Source organism: Trichoderma gamsii (genome assembly GCF_001481775.2).
Source record: "Trichoderma gamsii strain T6085 chromosome Unknown Scaffold_74.2, whole genome shotgun sequence".
Classification (NCBI taxonomy): domain Eukaryota; kingdom Fungi; phylum Ascomycota; class Sordariomycetes; order Hypocreales; family Hypocreaceae; genus Trichoderma; species Trichoderma gamsii.
In genome coordinates this window covers 40189-53751 of record NW_020171411.1, presented here as the reverse complement: position 1 = coordinate 53751, position 13563 = coordinate 40189, and the positions used below count along the sequence as shown (strand labels likewise).

General features: G+C 44.9%; 2 protein-coding genes across 2 annotated transcripts; both read left to right on the top strand.

Moving 5' to 3' along the window:
• Positions 1-794: 794 nt before the first annotated feature.
• TGAM01_v210845 (hypothetical protein) lies at positions 795-2760 on the top strand (the record flags this gene model as incomplete). The annotated part of the gene is made up of 3 exons (XM_024550889.1): positions 795-1389; positions 2464-2684; positions 2740-2760. 3 exons carry the CDS (start codon positions 795-797, stop codon positions 2758-2760), a joined length of 837 nt encoding a protein of 278 aa, XP_024404370.1.
• Positions 2761-12322: 9562 nt separating this feature from the next.
• Positions 12323-12979, top strand: TGAM01_v210844 (Gti1/Pac2 family protein; the record flags this gene model as incomplete). The annotated part of the gene is made up of 1 exon (XM_018809718.1): positions 12323-12979. The coding sequence occupies one exon, from the start codon at positions 12323-12325 to the stop codon at positions 12977-12979; it is 657 nt and encodes a 218-aa protein (XP_018657040.1).
• Between the last annotated feature and the right edge of the window lie 584 nt (positions 12980-13563).

The window sequence follows — 13563 nt, the reverse complement described above, 5'->3', positions numbered from 1 at the left end:
AGCCATGTAGTATTCCTCTAATACTACATTCTTTTTATACAGCATTCCTCTTATATAATACTTCTTTTATACAGCATTCCTCTTATATAATACTTCTTTTATACAGCATTCTTCCCATGCAGTATTCCTTGTGTAAGTTCTTAATAAAGCATTCTTAATATAAGATAACAATAACAGTATTCTTAAATAAATTCATTCCTCTTATATAATACCTCTCTTATACAGCATTCTTCCCATGCAGCATTCCTTGTGTAAGTTCTTAATAAAGCATTATTAATAGAAGACAACAATAACAGTATTCTCAAATAAATTAGTACTATAGATTTTTATTATATAGCTCCTGAGACTTTGATAGTAGTAAAGTTCAATAGTATAAGGGAGAAAAAAATAAAACTTCTAGTTTAGGGCTTGGGCTTATTGTACACTAAATACCAATTTATTATTGGCTAGAAAAATAAATTAGAAAGGAACTTATTTAATATTAAAGATATTCTTTTAGTATACTTAACAGTAGGCCCGATTTATAACTTTATAGAATGCTACTTTATACCAAGGTAGGCAGGATATTAAGCTACCATACCACAAGTTACCCATAGCTTAGCATTCCTTTTGTTATAAATAACAAGTCTAGAATCAGCAAGATAATAATTGAATATAAAGCGTTTGACCTGCCTGGAGAGAATAATACTTGCCTGGTGGGATTATTTATCCTTATTACACTCCTTTAGTTTTATCAGCTCCTTGATACTTGTTATTGGCTGTTACCACATTCTTTCATTATATCCTTCAGCAAAATGCTTTGTTTACGCTTGCTCGGATCAGCGATTGCCTTCACCAGCGTCGTCAAAGCCCAAGTTAATCTAGGGACCGCCTTGTCATTTGCAGTCCTGGGTGGATCCGCCGTAACCAACACCGGTCCTTCGATAATCAGTGGCAACGTTGGTGTCTATCCTGGGTCAGCCATATCAGGCTTTCCTCCCGGCATAGTCGTCAACGGAGTGATCCATATGACAGATGCAGTTGCAGCGCAGGCACAGGCAGATGTGACAACCGCTTACAATGTAGCAGCTGGTTTACCGCCTAACACTGACCTGACTGGTCAGGACCTGGGCGGTATGACGCTTGTTGCAGGTGTCTATTCCTTCTCTACCAGTGCGCAGCTTACCGGTGCTCTCGTACTTGACGGCCAAGGCGACTCAAGTAGTGTCTGGGTTTTCCAAATAGGCTCAACACTGACCACGGCAACCGCTTCTTCTGTAATTCTTATCGGCGGCGCCTCGCCCTGCAACGTCTTCTGGCAGGTGGGCAGCTCAGCTACCATTGGTACCACCACTACTTTTGTTGGCAACGTGCTGGCGCTCACATCTATCACTTTGGTCACTGGTGCAAGTTCTAATGGAGGGCTATACGCCAGAAATGGCGCTGTGACTTTGGACACCAATAACGTCAACGCCGGGCTTGCCTGTCCAGCTGTGCAACCGACGACAACGACGACAACAATAACTAGTACAACTACTACAACAGCCACAGATACTACTACTACAACAACCACAGCTACTACAACAGCCACAGATACAACTACTACAACATCCACAGATACAAGTACTACAACAGCTACAACAACAGCTACAGATACAAGTACTACAACAACTACAACAACAGCTACAGATACAAGTACTACAACAACTACAACAACAGCTACAGATACAAGTACTACAACAACTACAACAACAGCTACAGATACAAGTACTACAACAACTACTACAACATCCACAGATACAAGTACTACAACAGCTACAACAACAGCTACAGATACAAGTACTACAACAACTACTACAACATCCACAGATACAAGTACTACAACAGCTACAACAACAGCTACAGATACAAGTACTACAACAACTACTACAACATCCACAGATACAAGTACTACAACAGCTACAACAACAGCTACAGATACTACAACTACTACAACAATTAAAACTAGTACAAGAACTTCAAGAACATATAATGCTACAGCAAAAAAAACGGGTTGGAGAACCGCGAAAGATTATAATACTACTGCAATCAAAACAGGTTCAAGAACAGCAAATATTTACAATACCGCAGCAATCACAGCAGGATCAAGAACTACAGAAATTGGTAATGCTGCAGCAATGAAAACGGGTTCAAAAACTATAAGAATTTATAATACTGCAGCCATTGAAACAAGTTCAAGGACTGCAAGAATTTATACTACTATGAAAGATATAAACACTGCATCAGTAAGGTTTAGTACAGCTGTTACAACAACAAGGGGCAAGCCAACCAATGTTACAGCTACTATACTAAATATGGCCACCACTTTTCCAACAAGTGTCCCCGCTATAACATTTACTGCAACATGCTCTATAGCTCCAACAATTATAACATCCTACGGCCAACACTTCTTTGTTGAAACTCCCTGTACTACAGTCTTAACAGCTACAGTGAGCGCCGCTTTTGAAAAGCCAGCACTTTGCAAGGACTGTGGTACTCTCACTGCCAACAGCGGTGCGCATACGAAGTCTTCCAGTAAGCTGTGTCCGACCTATTCTCACGAGGCAATCCCAGTATCGCAGGTAGACGAACCAGCGTCGGAAAGCACGGCCTACTTTCAGCAGAACGAGACTCTTGTATCTATGCCAGCAGTTTCCAAAAGCCCGGTAATTGTAACTGCTGGTGTGAGTATGAATTGGCCAAATCTTACTGTTATTACAGCTGCCTTATTTTTTCTTCTGATTCTTAATTAAAATTACTCTAAGAGATATAAAACTTAATAGAGATTATAATTTAACATCTTATAGTTGTATTACAACCAAGTAAGCAGTTGAGGGCTATATTTTGGTGCTGTATGCAGTGTTTTCCTTCAGCTTGGTGTTCTTGTTTAATTCAGAATCGCTGCCACTTACTACTTTCCTTTATTTCTCAAAGATGGATACCCGGTTGCCGATTATGTACTGCCATGTACTACCCTTGGAACGCTGCTCCTAGTTTTTGGTATATTTCTTTGTGCTTATGTTGTGGGGAGTAGCACCGAAGAAACTACTTACCGTCCGGAGGCTGAGAAATAGGCTCGAGTTGTCTGGCTGCAAAAAAGCGGAATTGTCAACAACCAGGCTTTCGAGTCTTATGCCGTTTTCCTAAACAAGGCATTGCCTTTACTTTCGACTTCCAGGAGAGCGCAAAAACAAAATCTGAATAACTTTAAATATAAGAAGGAAAGTTCTAAGCCAGTAAATTCAACGTCTTAAACAGAGTCAGTAAAGAGGACATGGAACTAGTTTTAGGAATTTAAGCCTAAAGAAGTAATAACAGTTACCAGTATATTTATTTGCCTTGCTAGATTTGTTATGCAGTTTATTAGCCTGCGTAATATGCACGAGTTAGCGTCTATTGCCCAGCTTGTAGCAGTAATCCTAATGACTGTGCTTATAGCATGGGTGCGTTACAATCTAGTGCAGCTTCCTGTTACAACCTAGTCCTCCGTAACTACGAATTCCTTATAAGCAGCTGGTTCCGTTACAGTAACTGCTACAATAGTGGTTATTAGCCTTATTTTTTCCTTGTTTAGCTTAACGGTATAACAAATCGTTACAGTCAAGGCCTTTCTGCGGCTTTTTATTATAAGTGGCATCTTTCAACATAACTTATGCCTATATAACTTCAAAGCTCTTTAAGCCCGCTTTTTTAGAAGGATAAACTTTGTTCAGTTGCTGAAGCTGGTTTCTCCGAGGCCTACATTCGATGCCGAGTTTCGGATAGGCTCAGGCTGGTAGGGCACGCTCGAGAAGTACAAGTCGCTGGTTGTAATTGAGAATGGAGAGATGAGTCGTGAAGTCTCGCGCCTGCAAGAAATTCTGCCGAGTTTTGGAGTATCCTAAGATACCGCTGAAAAGTACAGCCAGCATAAAATCTGGCCGCTCATTAATATGTCCTTCTTCGAACAACGCCACCGACAGCCCAAAATAGCAATTATAATACCTCATCTACACATCTTTGAGCACTTGTAGCATTAAGGTCTGAAAGCAAACACTCGAGCGAGCGATACTATGAAGTTGAGATGCCAGCGAAGCTAGCCTAGGGTGTAGGATAATTAAGATCTATGGATATTATGAGAACGGTGATGTTGGCTTAATAGTCGATGACGGGCGATTTGCAGATACGGCAGCCAGGAGCTATAAACACGGAACTCATACAGATAGTTATAGTGGCCTTATACTTTATTTTCTATGCCACTTAAAATGACATAGCATCAGTTATTCATTCTCTAGTCATCGTGCTATTTTAACATTCTGCCTAATTGTTCCTATGCATTAGGAGATTATACATGTAAAGTGCTTTTTTATCTTTTCTTTCAATAAGACTTGTACCCTCTAAATTTAATTTATATGAGTCTGCTGTTGAGCTCCCCCCCGGAAGCTTTCTTGCACTTTCTCTCCCCTGTGCTCCTCGCCAGCCCTATTCCTTATTTGTTGGTGTTGCTCTTCAAACCAGGAGCTCAAGGGTTTGTTATGAAACATAAGATCCTCGTTGTTAATAACAGTAGGTTGGATCCAGATGCCGGCTTTTCCGCTGGAGATAGCTTTAGAAGACTTCATGGTAGCTACTTAAAATATAGTAAAGCGGTTTAATTTGTTACTTGAGAGGAAAAATAATACATTTCCCATCGGCTTGTGACACATATATGTGTGTGAGTGGCAACAGTTAGCGAAAGACTTACCAACGAGCTGCGCCTATTTTCGCGTAGTCCAGGCTAGAGGCCTTACCCAAACCCATCGTCATCTATCATATAGTCTGAGAGCCTACTCAGTAGCCCTATCAGTATTTGTCCGCTGATTGTTTTAGATTTAATTTGCCACCACTCCGAGGCTAATTCCCCCCGCACGCCTCTGCCACATTGGTCATGCCACCATGATGCACCTAAACACTGGCAGACCTAGCATAGGCGGCAATTACTTATGCACCTTAGACTCATTCAGGAAGTTGTCCAGTACAAAATGATCGTTTTTTCTATTGCTGACTATATGAAAAGGCAAGGAAGTGAGGTCCTCGCCAACCTAGTACAGTAGTAGAATGCGTGTGGGTCTGTTTCCTAGATACTGCAACTCTCTGGCCCTCATTTGCCATTGCCTTTCCTTTCTCCTCTTTCTCCTTCTAGCTTCCTGTTAGAAGCGGCGAGGGATAATTACACGAGGGGTTGGTGTAGCAATAGCGGAGATGTTGACTTTCGTCTTAATTCCAACACCCTTTTAAACACATCTAAAAAGAATCAAACCATCAGGTTTATGTTTTGAAGAAACTATTGAGCTAGATAGAAATGGTCAGTGGACTTATGTCGCCTTTGACCTCTGAGACAGCTTGGCACTACGTCGTTCTATTGTGCAACAATGTTAAGCTAGATCTGGTTGGTTGACGGAGGATACTCCGTGAGCCCCACTTCTGTACTCAAGGGGCTGCCGGTGGCTGAATATCGAATAAGCTCAGACTCCCCAAAAAACCAGGTACTTGCTCATGCCCCTTTTATTTCCCCTAACTAGTTCCCGTGCCACTTTCCAATGCCTTACCGCTAGCCCCACCCCGTCATAACTATTCCGCCTCCACGGCCGGGATTTGTGAACAAAGAGATTCTGGTGACCGTATCGCGATCTATTATCGGTGTACTAAACGCGTGGACCCACGGTGAATGTTTGGGGCTGGCTCATCACATTATACGATGCTCGGCTGAGGCGATAATTCTTAAGTGTCATGAACGCAACTCTCTCACGGCTTGGAAGTAATATCCAGCCTGCTGTCGTGGTGGATGACTCTGACGCCAATGCAATCCGGGACCAAATATACATCACACAGGACCTTAATTGCGGCATTAAAAGAAAAACGGTGCGGTATTGGTGGTCGGTATTCCAAATCGACTCTTCCGAGCGTAAAGTTCTGGGCGGTGAACATCTGAACAAGGCTGGCCGTTGGCTACGGCTATTGCACATTGTGCACACAGTCTTGAATTCGAGTCTACCAAGAAGGGGCATCCGTGTATTGAGGCATGGGCGCAGCTCTTATTGGAAAGTGATGTTGTTCCTTGCGTGTAATTGCACAGCTGGTCGCTGCCCTCGAGAAAGAGAGAATACATTAATGAATTGCATGAAGCGTCAACCCCTGCCATTTGGGTTATAGAGCGCGTTATAAGCTGATAAACGCCTAGGTGAAATATCTACTTATAAAATAGATGAGAGAGAAAAAAAAGGGGGGGAGGGGGTGATGGCGCTGGAATTTCTTATGTTCATGGAGTTAAGTTGCACTCACAGATCGCAGGGGCCGATACGAATAAAAATATGACGGTTGATCTACGAGGCTATAGAAAAGCTACTTAGGAGGAAAATCACCGTTAGACGGGCCCAAGTGGGAGCTAAATATGAGCGCTATATAAGTAACATACGGTTTATAATAGCCACAGGTCGTCTTGATAATTAATTCTCATTACCTTCAACCCATACCTTTTATTTTACCTTATGCTACTTTAAGCTAGCATTACTTTAGCTACTGTAGATAGGATATTGAACACTTAGAGAAATAACTCCAAGCTAGCCTGTAGATCCGTAAAGAGACAGGATATTAATAGTAAAGAGCCGAAAGTAGATTATGCTAAGACATAGGCCACTATGAGGAAAAGACATAACTTGAGAGCCATTAATGTAACACAGATTGATAATTGCCCCTATTGGAGGAGACCACCGGGCGTAATAATGTGTGTGTGTGTGTGTGTGTGTGTGTGTGTGTGTGTGTGTGTGTGTGTGTGTGTGTGTGTGTGTGTGTGTGTGTGTGTGTGTGTGTGTGTGTGTGTGTGTGTGTGTGTGTGTGTGTGTGTGTGTGTGTGTGTGTGTGTGTGTGTGTGTGTGTGTGGTATTAACGCAGGTATGACATAGCACGGTTCCTAATCTTTTCCCAATACTTCTTATATACAGCGATGATATGACGGAACCATCTTGAAGGTGTATGCTGGGTTGACTTAGAGCGATGTAGTTGTTTATTACCGTAATCCATTCTGCCGTCATCCACCCGGCCGTCCTCCACCCTGGTATGTCTATAGGAAACCGCTTGTGGGGCATCTTGAGTTATGCTTGGTTGAGCATGAGTGTGGAGGGGAGAAGATGTATGTTGTTCAAGTTCGTGCTGCATAGGACTAACTGAGTCGAGAAAGGGGCCGAGGAGGGAATCGTTCATAAGGTTGTAAACACCATTGAGAGACTCATCTAGCTCGGAAGGGTGAGGGGGCTGGGGTTTATACGAGAGATTTATAAGGTGACCCCGCTCACGATGAGAGATGTTTATTTGTCGTGGCCCACAAGAGATAGGTGTTAAAGGCACGTAATGTCCATGGCGGTGGAGAGATATTCAAGAGAACCTCTCTAAGGGTAGGTCGTCGTGGGTATATCGTATCCATTCCGATAAAGATTTGTGTAGAGTTGCCTGTGTGTAGTAGGCCTAGGTCATAGATTCTTTAGTTGAAGAAAGTTGAAGAAAGAATGAAATAAGGAAAAAAAAAGAGGTAAATAGTCTTGTGGTCTAGATCAGGAGTATGTGTGTGTTTGACGAAAGGTTAATGAATGTGAAGGGAAGTGTTTTCTACTCTTAATAGCGAGTAAGCCTGGCTACCTGGGCAGTGGCATGTATAGCCACCCAAGGCTTGGTGATTGGGTGCCTAGGCCCCTAGTGGCAATATGTAGCGCCAATAAGAAAACGCTATTTTGAGCATTAGCGAATGCACTAGGAAAAAGACGTAGTGTGACATCACCTTTGAATCAACTAAAAATGCTAGATTCAAGAGATTGCAATTGATGCGATTACATAAGCCTAAGGTTCGCCTTCAGACTTCGCTGAGAATGATATAACCCACTTAATTTCTGGATCATTTGGGAATAATAACTAATCAAGACTTACGTTTTACAGTAGTAGAACAAATTTATCAATCAGTTTGTTGTCGTATAGAGCCGATTCCTGCACGATGGCGGATCCCGCTGCGGGGGAGACCAGGCAGGTGGGGCCGGGGCGCCCGCAAGCCAAAACGATCAATGCGTTTAGTGAAGTCGACCGCGAACTTCTGTCATCCTGTGAAGAACCCAGGAAACCAGACCAAATCACCAGTCATGTTAATCATTGGTAGGTTGTGGTGGATAGACAACCCACTGGGACACAGTGCCGAATTAGAACCCTGTAGTAAGAGTCGAGACCGATTCTCTTGAGGGTAAACTATCGCACAAAGGACATTGGAACTGTCAGGCAGTTGACAGATAACCTGAAAGCTGAAACTCGCTTCCGCATGGTTGTTGGGCTGGTAATGCAAAAGACTGGCGGTCAGGTAACTCGATGGTCGGAACTGCTCTCTGTCTTATGTGTGAACAGTGTGTTTGGGCATAGAGGACTATTCGCATTCAAGTGAACATCATCTATATCATCCGCCACCACGAAGCCAAGCGATCCACGACCGAGAATATAACGTCGCTCGCTTTCTGCTTGCCAGGCCGAGTCAGATTCTGTACAAATATCTCGCCTATATTCGCTAATCTGTAGACTTATTGTAAAGAGAGCGCTACCAGTCTGGATGAGAGTCTGATTCAGAGATACTTGGCGGCTCACAGTTAATGTTTCGAAATCAAAGCAGACCTAGTAGCAAAGCATGGTCGCCTTCGCGATTCAATGACGCCCTTAAAAGAGAAACACGAAAAAGTTCGGGGCAAATTGGTCAATTCAAGCATAATGTGACAACCGCGAATTGGCATAACGGAAAAGCACGTACGTGAGACATACCCTCCTCGAAACGCAATTTCGCCCACCAAAGTGGGCATCGGCCACGCCAGCGCGGATTCAATTATGGTTTAAAGGGCGCATTTCCGACAACATTACAGCCGCAGCTGCTTGAACTGTATGAGTGGGAATCATTGAGATAGGATGAGTGCGTGGCCACTGACAATAGCATACTCGAAGCGTCCAAGCGGCATACGGCCTACAGTTCAGCTGCCTCCTCCACCATTATTCAAGAGTCTGCAAAACAGTCAGAGTCAGATGTCAGAACGCTACGTTGAAGCGAAAGCTTTCGCATTCTTGGACTCAGCAGCCGTTGCGTTATCATGAGCCACGGATTGGACATGCCGAAGTATCAGATGTGTTGTCGCCGCATCCGAAACGACATCTCATGAACATACAATTCCTATGCTCACAGACAAAGCAGATACGGCGGGCCTTGGGACACTCCCCATCGATCGCCAAGCTTCTGCCATTTGGCTACAGTTCCATTGGATGCCTAGAACCCAGCTCGATTACAGGCACCACGCGGAGCTGAATATAGACACCATTCAAAAATGTTGCAGAATATTCCTCCAGAAGAGAACGATGCATCCGCTCGCAGATCTCGCCGTTCTCGCTGCCACTTCCATTGCCACTCATCACTTCACATGATAGAGTCCGAATCATTGTCGAGCATGCTGCGATGCGAAGATTTTATCCCACATGGGCAAGGCCAACGCGGCGGTGGCCGCCGCTAACATGAGGTCCAGCTACGGAGCTCTCAGGCTTGTCATTTTGGCGGGAATCTGTGGCGGCGTGCCGTATAATGGCTAAAACGAGATGTTCTTAAGAGATGTAGTTATTAGTAAGTCTGTTATGCAATATGATTTCAGCAGAAACTATCCTGATGGGTTTATGCGCAAGAACACAGATGAAGAAATTTAAGCAAACATGATAAAAAGTATTCGCAATTTCTTAGCGAAATTTAATACAAGCAGCGGTCAAGATAAGCTTTAAGAATAAATAGCTCCAAGAAAATGCTGTAAATGATCATAATAAACGTAGATATCCTAGGACAGCTGAGGACAAGCTATTCGAGTCAAACTATCGTCATAAGCACCACAACTCAGTGGCGTGCACCTGCAACAATTGCCACGGAAGAAAGGATCCAGTATGTGATGAAGCCCTTAGCTCGTCGTGCAATAATTTGGTATGTGATGAAGATTATCTGGGGGTGAGAAAACGACTTAAGAGCATGACAAGCAAGACAAGGCGCAGGACCCTAGCGGTAAGGCATTGGAAAGTGGAACGGGAACTAGTTGGGGGAAACAAAAGGGGCATAAGCAAGTACCTGGTTTTTCCGGGGAGCCTAAGATCTGAAGCCCGAGCTCTTTCACGGAATGTAGGGATTTTGTGGCGCAGTGGGTCAAGCACAAAGGTGGCCTAGAGAGAGGCCGCGGGTTCGGACTTGCCATGACAAAAACGGTCCAACAAAAAAGCTTCGGCTCGTGACACTTGGACAATATTCTATTTCATCCATGGGTAGGGTTAGATCGTGCAGTGGCATGCTTTCCGCCAGTTGCTCTTCAGCTAAAGCTTGACGCTAATAGGAGTAAAAAATAAGAAAAAAAGGTATAAGAACCGTGGCGTTGTGATATGGTAGTAGGACTCTTTCCTGTAACCGCCGTTCCGCCATGGCCACGGCTGCACGCTTAGCGGCACACAAAAAACAGAAAGAAAGAAAAAAAAAAAACAAATCGTAACGCGTTGGACGGGACGGAAAGAACTTCGGCCGTACAAGTACGAACTAGTATGCGCAGCCTGGGAGCCTGGCAGAGTAAATACATACCACTAGTCCCCAGATACCGAGCAGTCTCGAACTCGTAGAAGTTGATCAGTTCTTAAGGCGAATACCAACAGTAACCGGCTTACTACCAACGTGACGCGCACGGATGCTCAATCATATGGGACCGTACTCAATGCTCACCTAAAAAGAATGCGTAAATTGGCGCCAAAGACAAAAGGAAAAGCGCGCTTCGTGCGCGTGCAGCTGCCATCTAACCTCCTGAGTGGACAAGAAAAGCCATTGCGAGGGCTATCAGGTACATCAGTTATCACCCCGCTTCAGGCTCTCCATATGGTTAATATAACAACCATCTAGGCTTAGCCGCTATAGAAATTCCGTTGATTGGACACGATCATCATTTAACGCCGGAAGTGCTGAAGTAAGGAAGACTTTGCGTGTGATACTTGTACGTCTTGTGTGACGAGCGAACGCATATTGCTAAACTAGCGCGCAAACTATCACAAAGAAAACGCACAAGCTTAAAGCTTGTGTTGCAGAGTAGGTGTGATAAGACGCTCAGAGACGGCTTGGAGCCTGGGGCCTCCCCCACCACAGCATTAAGCATCATAATCCGTTCTCTATACTAACACAGAGTACTCCGTACTTCATACACAGTTATGTCTCCACCCTTGCCGCGACTTAGCTACATATGTGTGTTCCGCCTGCCGCGCGCCGTCTCTAGTGTATAAGTGGCCGAAAGCTCTTCTTACGGGATATTTTTATCTGCTGCGGTTCTGTTTCTGCTGGAGCTGGGCGCTGACTTGGTGGTCCTGCTGGGCTATATAACTCGATCGATTTCAGTACTCCGGCTTCCACTTGCAATACCATCGCTTTCGCACAGAATCTCCACTTCCCACTTCCCATTTCAACTCGACTTACTTCAGCTTCCATACCAACCTCGACTTGGACCCTAATTTGATCTTGAACCTAATATTCAACTTTACATTTCGACCTCGACCTCGATCAGACGTTAATCCCACGCTTTTCCCCAGACACTTCTCCCCAGACGCTTTCCCCAGACGCTTTCCCTTCACCACTTCCCCTTCACCACTTCTTTCCAATTATAACTCCAAGCTCAAACTCATAGTCAACTCAACTTCAACTTTCTCCCGCTGCCGTCTCCGTATCCGTGATCAACGACCTACAGCCTTATCTTAGGTAATAAGCTGCCGGCTTGTGGCATCCAACTATCTCCGATAGCTCTGCTCGTGGCCCTGGTAAGTCTTGATTTATTCTTTGCTTCCTCACTCTCCACTTACGTTCTGCACACTCAAGTGCAGATACATACACCCTCTCTCTCCATATTTCCCCTTCTCTTCTCTCCTCCTCCTTTTCCTCCTCCTCCTTCTCCTCCTCCTCCTTCTCCTCCTACTCTCTTCTTTATTTCTCTCTATTTATCTCTCCCACTCCTATATTTCTCTCTACTTTTCTCACTCGCCTCTCTCACCTCTCTCCCCTTCTCTCTCAACTTTTGCCGGCGATCCCGACAACGTCCTGCTCCCTCTCTATCTCCCTGCTGTCCACTTGCACATGGGAGAGCATTAAGTTAAATCATGTATATAGCACTAGCGCTGACACTAGCACTATCCATCTCGCATAGGCACACGCTGTTTATTCACACGCTGTACACGCAGAACAATACCCTGCGAGCCAGCCACCAAAGTAACCAATTCAACTGCAATGGCCAGCCAAACACCATTGCACCCTACATTCAAGGGGCATGTAGCTACCACCTGGGACGCTCTCCTCCTGTTTGAGTCATGCTTGCAAGGTCATATCAACCATGCCTCCCGACCGCCAAATGATCGTGAGCGCCAAGAGCTCATTTCGAGCGGCAGCATCTTCATCTATGAAGAGCACGCTTCCGGCATAAAGCGCTGGACAGACGGTATATCTTGGAGTCCAAGCCGCATCCTCGGCAATTTCCTCATCTATCGCCAACTAGATAAACTTTCCCCTCCTGGTGAGAAGAAGCGCGTCCTCAGGAGGAAAAAGGGCTCTCAGGGTGTCAACAAGGCCAATCCTCGGTCCAATCTGTCCGTCTTATCCGTCTTAGATCCGGCCACTATCGTCCGGGATCCAGAGAGGTCACTGGTCGGCTTTCTGGTAGACTCTAATCCATTCAAAGAAAGGGGTCTCGTCAAGAAGACTATCAGCATATCATTCCAGGGCGTGCCACACTACCTGGTCAGCTACTACAACATAGGAGACGTTGACAATAAGTCTCTGGTGACCCCAAGCGGGTCCCCTTTCTTTGAAAGTGTCAAACCTCGCACGGAGCTCATCATGTCTCAGAAATTCCGCAATCCTGTGGGTGAGATGACCATGTACGCCTAGAGTGAGAATGGCTTCATGGCCGCCAATCCGCAGACTTTCTATGGGCTAGGTTGACATCAGCCAACTTCCGGGCTCCTTGTCCATCTCACGCGATATCACATCACTGTCCTTTCACTGGCACTTTCGCCCCACGCGACACTGCGGGTAACCGCGTAGCGGATAATTGCAGGACATGTTTGCTCTTGCCATACTGTTTCACCATGACTGAACAGAATTCTCATGTTAGGGATCTTCAACCTGACTGCAATACGTGCGAGCACAAGTAATATACTCCTGAGTTTTCACTGAGTTTATATAACCTTGAGGAAAGCTGCATTGCAACCCGCTAAAGAAATGCCCGCTAAAAAAGCCGCAAACAGGCCAACCAAATGACTCCTTGTTGGCTGCCTAAAAGAAGAGCTGTGGTAAGTCCATGCCTTCTGCGGGAGGGGACTACTTCAGTGGCAAAACGACGGCTTGAAATCTCCATCAAATCTTACCCTTCACTCAAATCTCTCTCTTCCGCCTTCCGCATCATTCACACCGCCACCATTACCGAGACCAACGGAGTCCTCCCCCCAACGCTCTTCCATAGTTCAGCTGTC